The sequence below is a fragment of the Bos javanicus genome, chromosome 18, assembly GCF_032452875.1.
Source record: "Bos javanicus breed banteng chromosome 18, ARS-OSU_banteng_1.0, whole genome shotgun sequence".
Taxonomy (NCBI): domain Eukaryota; kingdom Metazoa; phylum Chordata; class Mammalia; order Artiodactyla; family Bovidae; genus Bos; species Bos javanicus.
The window spans coordinates 10,877,940-10,891,047 of NC_083885.1; the positions used below are offsets into that span (position 1 = coordinate 10,877,940).

At 52.1% G+C, this 13,108-nt stretch overlaps 1 protein-coding gene across 3 annotated transcripts in view; it reads left to right on the forward strand.

The window, feature by feature from the left end:
- ATP2C2 (ATPase secretory pathway Ca2+ transporting 2) overlaps positions 1-13,108 on the forward strand; it is a 76,835-nt gene that overhangs the window by 53,935 nt on the left and 9,792 nt on the right. For all 3 annotated transcript variants that reach the window (XM_061386889.1, XM_061386887.1, XM_061386886.1), the window contains exons 12-18: positions 4,310-4,434; positions 4,582-4,679; positions 5,284-5,385; positions 6,184-6,273; positions 8,357-8,458; positions 10,238-10,394; positions 12,623-12,793. In XM_061386889.1, the coding sequence (XP_061242873.1) occupies positions 4,310-4,434; positions 4,582-4,679; positions 5,284-5,385; positions 6,184-6,273; positions 8,357-8,458; positions 10,238-10,394; positions 12,623-12,793 (845 nt within the window). The remainder of the gene's footprint in view (positions 1-4,309; positions 4,435-4,581; positions 4,680-5,283; positions 5,386-6,183; positions 6,274-8,356; positions 8,459-10,237; positions 10,395-12,622; positions 12,794-13,108) is intronic.

Consider the following 13,108-nt stretch of genomic DNA (forward strand, 5'->3'; position numbering starts at 1 on the left):
CTAATGTATACAAAAAAAGGAAACTGTTTGCAAACAGCTGAGTTGGAACTGCCATTATAGTAAGTGACAGTGGGGCACTCCCAGGGGATGGGGCATCCCGTGTGAAGTGTGGAGGCCGTGGGGGGCCAGCCAGTGTAGGCAAGAGAGCCTTGCACTGGGGGTGGAATGCACACGTCTCCGGTACTTAGTCAAGTCCATCCGTGTATAAATGAATGGATGCCATTACCTGGCAGTTAGCAGTAGGAAGAGATTCAGGTATGGGTCTTTTAACATTCCAAATGCCTCTTTTTAAATCATGGGGCACTGTGTGCATTGAGAGGCAGGCGGGCAAAGTCCACCTGTGCGCAGGTATGTGTCCTATTACAGAAGTATTCAATGACTATTTTTATTTTTTGAGGGTTTGTTTTTTTTTTTTAAAGTACTTATTTATTTGGCTGCGCTGGGGCTGGGTTGCAGCATGTGGGATCTAGGTCCCTGACCAGGGATAGAACCCTGTTCCCTTGCACTGGGAGCATGGAGTCTTGCTCTGGACCACCAGGGAATCCCCCAAGGTGTTCTTTTGAATAGACAAAGTCATGATCTCAAGTTGAATATGTGGCCTGACTTTGTCTCCTGAGCTATGTGTGCCCTGAATGGAATAAAGGAAAACAGAACCCAGAGCTTTCGATGGCCGTTTTTCCTTGGGTCGGTATCTGAATGTTGATACACTAGGTGAGTCGGTTCTAGAATCTTCAGGAAAGTGAAGGTGGCGCAGCCAGGGTCGAGGAGGGGTGGGGCTCTGGAGGGACACGTGGCCTTGTGCATCATGGACCACTCTGCCGGGCAGGCTGGTCTCCTGATGGGGAAGCTGGAGCTTAGGCCAGCACACTTGCCACAGTTACAGGATTCCGGGAGCGGAGGAGACAGACTGCCAACGCCGTGCATTCTGCTCCAAAGCCAGGGTCCCGGTCAGTGCTCCGGCCACCACCCAGGCAGGACAGGGACTCTCCCCCTGCTGCCTGTGGTCCTGGCAGTTGGCTTGTTTACTTGCCCCGTACCTGTTTGCTGAGCAGCTGCTTACTGTGTACTTGCCTCGTCCACTGCTGTTGGAGCTGGACCTTGGAGTCTGCAGGCTGGAGGGGAAAGTAAACGTGAACAATTTAAGTGAATGTTAGCAAATAGTCACAACTTCTGATCAGTACTGCACAGGAGACGACAGCTGAGAGAGGGATTAAATGGGGAGATTGGAAGGGGTGTCCCCAGAAAAGGCAGCTGGAGGTTTCTCTGAGGAGTTGAAGCTGGAGAGATGCGGACCTGCTAGGGGTGGGAAGGGCGGGCGTTCAGACAAGGGACTGGCCGCAGGGGACTGGCAGGGCAGAGGCGTGGAGGAGGCAGCAAGCCTGGCTCATCCACGGAACCCAGAAGGAGGTGCAGCTGGCTGGGGGATAAGACCGGACGGGGTCGGGGGCGGGGGTCCCTTAGGGGCTGATCACATGGAACCTCACGGGCCCCGTTTCCTCCAGAGCCCAATCACATCCTCAGAACCCTTCTCCACACACCGTGTGGCCATCTCTGCTCTCCTTTGGAGCAGAGAGGCGGTGGGAGGCGTGAACTGCAGCGTGTTCCGAGGCGCGGGAGGAAGGAGCAGGGGCGTGGCCGTGGACAGTGGAGTTGGAGGCGAGGGCAGGGCTTCCCGAAGAGGAGGACGCTGTAGAGCTGGGGGCCTTGGACTTGAGCGTAACTAACCTCACCACATGAGGGTCCCTGGGAGAGCTTGTCCCAGACAGATTGCAGGGACTGTGACTCAGGCTAGAGGGTGGCGGGGATGGGAGACCCTGAATTCCTAACAGGCTCCCTGGGGAGACGGATGCTGTCGGTTCAGGAAGCATCAGTCTTCAGAGAAGCATCAGAGAAGTGAGGCTGTGGCTCCAGCCACCCCAGCTGGGACTCCAGCAAGAGGTGGGGCCAGGGAGGAAGGCTGGGTGCTGGAAAGGGGGCTTAGATGACTAGGTCTTTCAAAGGCTGGGTTAGGGGCAGAGGGCGAGCCTCAGCTGTGAGGGGCTCCCAGAATAAGCAGAGCCTTCAGACCATGATGAATGAGAACCTCCTCCAGGTGAGGATGCATCCCGACCCATGTCATCAACCATGGAGAGTTCCAAGAGCCAAAAAGACTGTTAAATAGTTCCAGGTCTGTAAGAGAATAGGCTCCTATGTCCACCCCAACCCCACCTCCCCAGGGTGATTTTTTTTTAATATTTATTTATTTATTTAGCTGTACCAGGTCTTAATTCTCTGACCAGGGATCGAACCTAGGACTCCAGCATTGGGAGTGTGGCATCTTAGCCACTGCACCACTAGGGAAGTCCCTCCCCAGGGTTATTTCTGATTTCTGGTCTTAACAGCTCCTTTCACCCCACTCATCGCACTCTATCTCCAGTAAACTCAAAAGAAAACCAAGTCTTTTTGTTTCACTTGTGGCTTGGGAACAACGAGGCTCTTCAGCTTTGCTTTGTTTTCCGCACTTCTTTCTTTCGTAGGCTGTGCCGGGTCTCCTAGCCGCAGCGTGTGGACTCCTAGTTGCAGCTTGTGGGATTCGGTTCTCCCATCAGGGATCAAACCCGGGGCCCCTGCACTGGGAGCCCAGAGTCTCAGCCACTGGACCACATGGGAAGGGGACTGGCTGGGCAGAGGTATGGAGGAGGGAGCAAGGGAAGTCCCAAGACTCTTCAGTTTTTAGCAGAAGTGAAATCACTCAGAACCTCTCAATCATAAGTTAGAAATGGCAAGATAGCCAGCATGCAAGAGATTCTCCAAAACAAATAACCCAAGAATCATCCTTTTAAAAACTTTTTCCTGCTTCCCTCTGCTGCAGGGGACCTTCAGGATGAGCCAAGGTCCACTTGCTTTTCCTGGTCTAGCCTAATCTTTATTAGTTTGCCAGTTAATTTTTTTATTATGACAAAAGCACCGAGACACACACAATGTCCTTCCCATGCCATGTAGGAGGGAAGGGCTGGCAATAACCCTTCGCAAATGTTTGCTTAGCTGGTCTTGTCAGCCCATGCCATAAAACCAAGGAACCTTCTTGCTGTCACCATAGAAACCAGAACAGTCTCTTGACCAAACTCTGTCACCTTGGTTTATGTAACTTTCCCCTGAATGCGTCTTTGTCTCCGGGTAAAAGATCGCCGTTCATACCATATTTCCTCACTTCTAAAATGTACACTCTTTTTCACTTTTTACCTTCTCTGCAGTCAGACTGCTTCTCACAAGTGAGGTGATAAGAAAGCGCTGTGTCGGTTAATGGGCAGTATTTTTCCTTTCTTTAGTGACGCACAAGATAATGGTGCCCTCTCTAATCAACAGCACCTCAGGTTTGATGAAATACTGTAGCCGTGCGTGGCTTGGCTGGATGCACATCGTCAGCCGGGCTTTCTGGTTATGGACCACCTGTGTAGAGTGCTCAGTATGTGTGAGGCCAGGGTGTGTCTGGGCTCTTGCACTTGCCATGAATTCACTCATTCCTGTGTGTTCAGCAAATATTTACTGACTACCTGCAGGCCTCTGCTGTGCAAAGGGTGAGCCCTTTGGGTGTGGTGTGGTGACGCTCACTGCACAGCTCTGCAGTCTGCTCCCCCTCCAGAGCCTCCCCCATCGGTCTGCGGTCACTGGCAAGACACAACACTTGCTACAGGAAGGGGATTCTGTGCTTCCAATGCAGATTCCCAAGGGAGGAGCTCATTGGTTCAGCTTGAGTCACATGTTCTCCTCTAATCCAATCAACTGTGGAGGGTGGGGCCACGTGGTACAGAAAGAGTGGGGAGGGGGTCCTAAGGAAGTGAACAGACACCAAAACAACCTGCTAAGCTAGGCAAAGGCACCGCTGTGTTACGTCATCTCCCCCAGTTTTCATGTCCTTGTCTGGTTTCTCACAGAAACTGTCTAAACCATTAGATAACCCAGGGACTTTCTGAACCCAAAAAGTCCACTTATTGTGTGATCCTGGAAATTTCTTTCAAGGGTCCAAGACTTTCATAATAGCAACAATTTAAATGCAAAAGTACTTAAACAGGCAAAATGTTGGACAGACTAATTCACACTAAAGTGTGGATGTCTGATAGGAGAACAGGGTTTTGCAGGGGGAAAGCTCAGAGCAGTGGACACTGAAGAAGGAGGCAGGTGGATCATGGGATTGGGAGCAGAGAATAGAACAGAGAGGTGGAGAACCCACAGGTGAGCGTCACCGGGCAAACACGTGATCAACATCAGCTGGACTTCACATCACATTAAGTGCGTGTTAAAGGTGACCCGTCTGGCCTTTTCCATCCAGCCTGGCTGTGGCCGCCATCCCCGAGGGCCTGCCCATCGTCGTCACAGTTACGCTGGTCCTGGGAGTGCTGCGCATGGCCCGGAAGCGAGTCATTGTGAAGAAGCTGCCGATCGTGGAGACCTTAGGTAAGGAGCTCCCGCTGGTTGAGTTCTTGCAAATTGGACTGAACGGGCTTCTTGGTGCCATGATAATTCAACCTGGGTGTTTCATAAGGCTGAGAGTTGATGGTGACAACTTCTCTGTCCCATCAACTTTGACGTCTTCCTGTCCAGGTTGCTGCAACGTCATCTGTTCCGATAAGACAGGGACTCTGACTGCCAACGAAATGACTGTCACCCAACTCGTAACATCTGATGGGCTCCACGCCGAGGTGAGTCCATGTGAATTCATAAGGTTCGAGACCAAGGAGTGCCCTGCCAGACCTTTATCTTCTCAGAGAAAGCACACAAAGTCTTCCAGAAAACAATAAGGAAGACATAAATGTGGGTTATTGGACAGTTTCCTTGCCATTAATACAAATAGCAAGAGCATGACTGATAGAAGGCAGCCACCCCCGGCTGGCATGATGCTATACCTGGTGGTTTGCACACTGTCCGCGGTTCCTTTTGCACGCCAACCACTGAGTGACTGCGACTCAGATTGTATGGGCTTCAAAGGCTAAAACATTTGCTGTCTGGCTCTATAACAAGCTTGTCCACCCCCATTCTAGAACATAAGCAGTCTTATATGCTACTATTTGGTCTTCACAGCCATAGTTTTTACTGACTGCAAGACGCCCTGTTGCAATACTGAAGTGCACTGGGTGTCTGATGAATACTTAGTTCTGCAGAGGACACGGTCATGCTTGAAGCCTTGCTCGTGGTGGGACCCTGTCCTCAAGGGTGGACCCTCCCCCCAGAAAAAAGATACGTGCCAGCCAGGGGAGCAACTCTTTGCCTCCCAGGGACACCCCTATCTGCGGCTTTGCCCTGCAGGTCAGCGGAGTTGGCTACAACGACAATGGGACTGTCTGCCTTTTACCCTCCAAGGAAGTCATTAAGCAGTTTTCCAACGTCTCGGTGGGGAAGTTAGTGGAGGTAAGCATCAGGAGTGCCGCCGTGGAGATAAACACGCGCCTTGAACAGAGCTGATGGGTTCTGTCTGCAGATAGAGACGGCAGTTGGACCGACTGGTTCTTGGTGACAACCGGGCCACACCCCAGGGGTCAGGTTATGGAAACGGCCCAGATAGAGATGGAGAGGTGGGAGGTCAGGGAAGAACTGGGAGCCCCTGCTCCCGCTGCTTGCTCCCTCCCCGCACACCCCTGCATTCACCCGTGTTCCTTTCTTAGCTGTTTCTACTTTTTCAGTTATTATTTTAAATTGAGCAATAGATCATCTGCCACAGAATTCGCCACTGTGGAGAGTACAGCTCAGTGGGTCACAGTGTGTTCGCGAGGTGGTCACCACAGTCTGATCCCAAGACCCTTCGTCACCCTGATTAGAAGGCTGTGTCCCCGTCAGCGGGGCCTCACACGCGTGACCCCCAGTCTGCCTGCCTTCCCACTCTCAGTCCTTAGGATGGCTTTGTGACAGCTAGCATTCTGCTGAGTCAGTAAATTATTGGGTTGGCTGAAAAGTACATTCAAATGTGATGGAAAAACCTGAACGAACTTTCTGGTCAACCCGGTGTTACCATGTGGCTTTTGCACAGTGGGGACTCTGGCACATTTTGAAGAGTAAATTCGTCCTTCCCTCCCACCCCAGCCCAGCCCCGAAAACTGGTCAAGCCTTCAGGGCTGGACCTTTTCACATGCCTGAGCGCGCCCGGGACCCCGACGGGTGCAGCTCCAAATACTAACAAATGACCTTCAGAAACCCCTCTCTGCTTTGCAGGCAGGCTGTGTTGCCAACAACGCCATCATCAGAAAAAACACCGTGATGGGGCAGCCGACAGAGGGCGCCTTGGTGGCCTTGGCAATGAAGGTAGGAGGTCTGTGCTGTCCGCGTGGGCAGTTCTTTCACTGGGAGCCGGATTAGTAGCGGGATTCAAGGTCCTGTCTGAGTGAGGCAGGTCCTCATGTGGCCGGGTCCTCTTCCTTAAAGGACACCAGTCATACTGGAATCAGCTCCCCCAGTGACCTCATCTTAACATTGTCACACCTGCAAAGACCTTATTTCCACATCAGACCCCATCACAGGCCCTGGGGAGTTAGACCTTCAATGTGTCTTTAGGGATACACGTAACCCATGACACCCTCTTCATTCAGTCGCTCAGTCACGTCCAACTCTTTGCAACCCCATGGACTGCAGCATGCCAGGCCTCCCTGTCCATCACCAACTCCCAGAGTTTACTCAAACTCCTGTCCATTGAGTCGGTGATGCCATCCAACCATCTCATCCTCTTTTGTCCCCTTCTCCTCCCACCTTCAATCTTCCCCAGCATCAGGGTCTTTTCAAATGTCAGTTCTTTGCATCAGGTGGCCAAAATATTGGAGTTTCAGCTTCAGCATCAGTCCTTCCAATGAATATTCAGGACTAATTTCCTTTAGAATGGACTGGTTGGATCTCCTTGTAGTCCAAGGGACTCTCAAGTGTCTTCTCCAACACCACAGTCCAAAAGCATCAAATCTTCGGCGCTCAGCTTTCTTTATAGTCCAACTCTCACATCCATACGTGACTACTGGAAAAACCATAGCTTTGACTAGATGGACCTTTGTTGGCAAAGTAACGTGTCTGCTTTTTAATATGCTGTCTAGGTTGGTCATAACTTTTCTCCCAAGGAGCAAGCGTCTTTTAATTTCATGGCTGCAGTCGCCATCTGCAGTGATTTTATAGCCCCCCCAAATAAAGTCTCTGACTGTTTCCATTGTTTCCCCATCTATTTGCCACCAAGTGATAGGACCAGATGCCATGATCTTAGTTTCCTGAATGTTGAGCTAAGCCAACTTTTTCACTTTGCTCTTTCACTTTCATCAAGAGGCTCTTTAACTCTTCTTCCCTTTCTGCCATAAGGGTGGTGTTATCTGCATATCTGAGGTTATTGACATCTCTCCCAGGAATATTGATCCCAGCTTATGTTTCATCCAGCCCAGCATTTCTCATGATGTGCTCTGCATATAAGTTAAATAAGCACCCTCTTAAGAGGCTTTTAAGGTGTTTTTCCCCTAATCACTCCCTCCATGAGATTTTTTTTTTTAAGATTTTTTTAAAAAATATGGGCCATTTTTAAAGTCTTCATTGAATTTGTTACAACATTGCTTTTGGTTTTATGTTTTGGTTTTTTGGCCTCGAGGTACGTGAGTTCTTAGCTCCCCAATCAGGGATGGAACCCACACCACTTTTGAAAGGTGAAGGCCTAACCACTGAGCCACCAGGGAGGTTCCCACCACCCTTCCCTGGTGGCTCAGACAGTAAAGAATCTGCCTGCAATGCAGGAGACCTGGATTTGATCCCTGGGTCAGGAAGGTTCCCTGGAGGAAGCATGGCAACCCACTCTAGTATTCTTGCCTGGAGAATCCCATGGACAGAGGAGCCTGGCGGGCTACAGTCCATGGGGTCACAAAGAGTCGGACACGATTGAGCAACTAACACAGGCAGGAGTACAGGTATTTAATGTCACAGATGTACTACATGTCTGTTCCTATACTGTATGCGTTTTTTTGTGTGTGCTTTATACATAGAAGGACTAGATTTTTTCACCCCTTAAGGACCCATTTTCACCCCTTGAGTGGGCAGTGGGATGCATTAGGGTTGGTTTACATCTGGGGAAGTAGAGGCTCAGGCCTGTCCAGGAACTGACCTGAAAGCATCAGAGATCAATTGAATGTCACTGGCAGGGACCCGAGGGCTGGCCGCCCGCACCCACTCCCAGGGGCTCCTTCTGCCAGCTCTTCAAGTCTGAAACATTCCTCCTGGCAGAAACCCCATGGCCTTTCTCCGTGACCTAAACGCTTGGATTTCTCAACTGCCCGAGGTGGTTTGAATAATGAATAATTTAAATGGACAGAGCTTTGCATAGAGATTGGTTTAGGATGACTCACTGAAAACATCCCATTTATTATCCCAGATGGACTTGGGCGATATTAAAGATTCATACATCCGAAAGAAAGAGATCCCGTTCAGTTCGGAGCAGAAGTGGATGGCAGTTCAGTGCAGCTCCAAGAATGAGGTGAGGTTGTCTCTCTGCCCCCTTCCAGCCCCCACCCCCACCCCAGCAAAGCAAAATGCAGAGGTCAGGAGATGAGTTTCAAGTTCCCAGCTGCTTCTATGACATCCAAAGACGTGAAAATACAGTTGATGGCGATGAAAGCTCTGAGTATCTTGGGGCCACTTTCGAGATTGTCTTCTGAATCTCTGGTCCTCAAAGTGGGGTCCCAGACCAGCAGCAGCATCTCCTTGGAATTTGTTTGAAATGCAGATTCTCAGGCTGTACCCCAGACTCAGCATCAGATGTTCCAGGGGTGGAGTCCAGTTGTCTGTGTTTGCTGGGGGTTCTGATGCAAGTTCAGGTATGAGACTCAGCGGCCTGCAGTACAGTGACTGAGTAATTCCTACCAGAGTGACTACAGGCTCCTACTGATGACGCTGAGCCCGTTGCTAACTTGGGCTCCTTTTGTCACATTGCTGCATGCTGGGTTCTTTACACGTATGAGCTCATGTAACTGTTGCAATGGGGGAACGATCCGGGACGCACCCCTCGTGCCCACCATAGACGGATGACCTCACGTGCGTGTGCACATGTATGTTCTAAGCCACCAAGGGGAATATGTACCAAGCTCTTACCAGCTCTCCCTGGGTGAGACAGCCCACCCTATCTTCCCCCTCCCCTTTTTTTTACATTTTCTGTAGCTTTTCAGATCTTCTACTGAAAACAAAACAAAACAAAACATTTTCTTTCTCTTTTAAAAAGATTTTTATTGCCTTCCATCTTTTGCTCCAAACTTTCTGCTCTTGCTGGAACCTGCCATGTCTTGTCTATGCTGAGATTTTCCATCTCATTCACGGTGGCAGGCAGCTCGGCCAGCTTATCCTAGGTCTTTGCCGTGAGTGGACGAGTATAATACAGATTCCTGGTACTTAAGAGGCGTTCTGGACTTTCTTCAATGTTGTAATACCTTCAAATCTTATTTTCCCCCTAAGGCAATGATAATATATTTTCATTGAAAAAAAAAATGATAGAAATGTGACTTAAAAAGTGGACCCTTCTGACAGTCCTGCCCCTTTTCTCTCTCTGCCCACCCCCCATCCCCACTATGCCCCTCAGCAGTCAGAGATTGAGCCTTCCAGAGTCTGCAGGTGCAGGTAGCAACACGTGGGGTGGTAGTTTCTAAAGAAGGTCCTGCTGTGTATAGTGCATGTAGTCTGTTCTTTTCCCTTAAATGATGTCTGGGACAGCTTTCCGTGTCAGTGCATACAAGTGCCTTCACTGTCTACCATGAGCAAGTGGGCGCTGTGCTAGGGCTGGGGTCATACTGACAAGGCACCTGCCACCTGGAACTTACGGTCTAGGGGAGACAGAGCCTAACAGATACACCAGAAAAGGGTCAGCTGCTCGTTTGGGTTCATCCTCATAAGCCAAGTTCATGGTGCCTCCCTCGCTTGGAAGTCTCCCTGAACTGGACACCTAGGAGTCAGTCACACATGTAAAAGCTGGGATATGACCCGTTCATGAAACATGTGGATGCTCTGAGCAACAACTGACCAGGGGCCCTGATGCAGGGGGCGGGTGTCCGGGTCACAGATCAGCCCTCTCTGGGCTGCGTGTGGTTCCATCACATGGACTTCCTGTAACTTCTCTTCCCGGTGGGGTCATTTATCCCAGACCATCATCGTTAACTGAAACAGATCAATGACCCCACCGTGAACACCTCCGTGTGGACGAGGTGATGGTCACCAGGAGCTGAAGCAGGCAGTGACTGCCAATGTTTTTCCCTCTGTATTTTCCAAGGAGCGGGAAGATATGTACTTCATGAAGGGGGCCTTTGAGGAGGTGATTCGTTACTGTGCCATGTACAACCATGGGGGCATCCCCCTGCCGCTGACGCCCCAGCAGCGAGCCTTCTGCCAGCAGGAGGAGAAGAAGATGGGATCCCTGGGCCTGCGAGGTCAGTGGCTGTGTTCCCAGCCCTACGCTGAGTCCACACAGGATGCTGACTTCTCAAGGGTCATAACGCATGGTCCCTGGTCAACACGATCATGATCAGAGGGGCGTCAGGTAGAGCGCTGATGGGGGCAAAGCCAGGGTGGACCCTCTTGGGCAGATGAAACATAGGACGCCCTCCACATCCTAGCTGCCAGATGACACCCGTTAACCCAGATTTACCTCGTGTGTGCGAGGAGAGGTCCTGAGTTTTCTAAGACATGTGAACAGGCCGCCCCAGAAACGTTGATTTTCCTAATTGGTCGTCTTGCTCAAGGCCTGCTTTCAGGAAAAGCCACGGTTCTTGTAAATGAACAGACATTTCATTTCTTGGCCATTTCCAGCTTGCTGCACCAGGGCCGACACCTTCCCTGATGGGCTGAACATTAAGTAAGACTCCCTGCTGTCATGTGCCAGCCTGTCTGTTATCAGAGAAAGTGTCTAAAAACACTCTGGAACATGTGTACTCCCTCAGGGGAAACTGAGCAGCTTTGGCTTGCTATATTGGTTTCTATTGCCTTAGTTTTTCTTTGCAGGGGGCAGGAATTATAAATTGCTAGTAGCTCACTGACAAGTGTTGAAGGTGAGGATGTGGCAGATCTCTGGGACAGAGGTTAGCAGGGCAGGTAGGAAGGGAGGCATGGCACCCAAATCACTGACACACACCCCCAGCATCTCCGGCACACGGCCCCTGCATCTCTGGTACACGCCCCCAGCATCACTGGTACACGTCCCCAGCATCACTGGTACACGCCCCCAGCATCACTGGTACACGCCCCCAGCATCACTGGTACACGCCCCCAGCATCACTGGTACACATCCACAGCATCCATCCCCAGCATCACTGGTACACGCCCCCTGCATCCCTGGCACACGCTCCCTGCATCACTGGTACCTGTCCCCAGCACCACTGGTACACACCCCCTGCATCCCCGGCACATGCCCCCAGCATCACTGGTACATGTCCCCAGCATTACCGGTACATGCCCCCTGCATCCCCGGCACATGCCCCCAGCATCACTGGTACCTGTCCCCAGCATCACTGGTACACGCCCCCTGCATCCCCGGCACATGCCCCCAGCATCACTGGTACATGTCCCCAGCATTACCGGTACACGCCCCCTGCATCTGCAGCACACACCCCCTGCATCTCCGGCACACTCCCCCAGCATCATTGGCGCATACCCTCTACATCTCTGGCACACACTCCCTACATCACTGGTACACATCCCCAGCATCACTGGTACACGTCCCCTGCATCTCCAGCACACACCCCCTGCATCTCTGGCACACGCTCCCTGCATCACTGGTACATGTCCCCAGCATCACTGGTACACGCCCCCCGCATCTCTGGCACATGCCCCCGGCATCACTGGTACATGTCCCCAGCATTACCGGTACACGCCCCCTGCATCTGCAGCACACACCCCCTGCATCTCCGGCACACTCCCCCAGCATCATTGGCACATACCCTCTGCATCTCTGGCACACACTCCCTACATCACTGGTACACATCCCCAGCATCACTGGTACACGTCCCCTGCATCTCCAGCACACACCCCCTGCATCTCTGGCACACGCTCCCTGCATCACTGGTACATGTCCCCAGCATCACTGGTACGCACCCCCTGCATCTCCAGCACAGTTTGATGACTGAGGGGTCACAGCTGAAACTTCTTGGCCACAGCCTCCCTCCAGTATCAGTAAGGTGACACAGTAAGGTCAGTTCTCACAGCACCCTCCTCAGAACATCGTCCCGAGCTGGGCCTGGCTTCTGTGCTGCTGAAACATGGTCCTCTCACCTGTGTTCCTCCCGCACACTTTTCGTGACTTGGTAGCTGCCACCCCAAGTCTGCTGGCAGTGACCGAGAAGGGCAGAGCAATTAGAGACAGCAGGCTGTCGAAACATCCCGTGTGCCAGCCCACAGATGTTCTCCTGGCCGCTTCCCTTGGGTGGGACACCGCTGCCGGTGGACAGGGTCCCATTTCTCATGGGGCGTGTTGTCACTGGCCCTGCTCCCCATCGTGGGTGAGCTGTCAAAAGCTGCTGCCCTGCATGGGCCTGAGGACCACTGAGAATACCTTCCCTTCCCACTGTGGTCCAGGAACTTAGGGCCCAGCTGCTCATGGATGGGGTGGGGGCCGGGCCGACTGGGGACGAAAGTTTTCCAAACCTTCCTGCTCTGTCCACAGTGCTGGCCCTGGCCTCCGGGCCCGAGCTGGGGAAGCTGACGTTTCTGGGTCTCATCGGAATCATCGACCCTCCCAGGGCTGGCGTGAAGGAAGCAGTCCAGGTTCTCTCGGAGTCGGGCTTGTCCGTGAAGATGATAACGGGGGATGCTCTGGAGACGGCCTTGGCGATAGGTACCTGGGGAAGGGTGGAGGGCATGGGCCACCACCAGCGCTTATTCCTCGAGGGACCTGGTCAGCAGAGCTCACGCCTGCCTTCCATGTGCTAGGGAGAGATTTCTGAGGCTCAAGGACCCACATCCCACCGCCTGAGTGGGTGTTTGTCTCTCAAACATCGGCAGGTTCTCCCAAAGAGGGAAGGACCTTGTGCGCACTGAGAAGCTTCTGTGTGCTCGGGCTGTCCGTCCACCCATGATCACACCTCATCTCCACAGGCCCAGTCTGCCTTGTGCCACTAGCCATGTGCCCTGAGCAAACCAGTGAGCCACT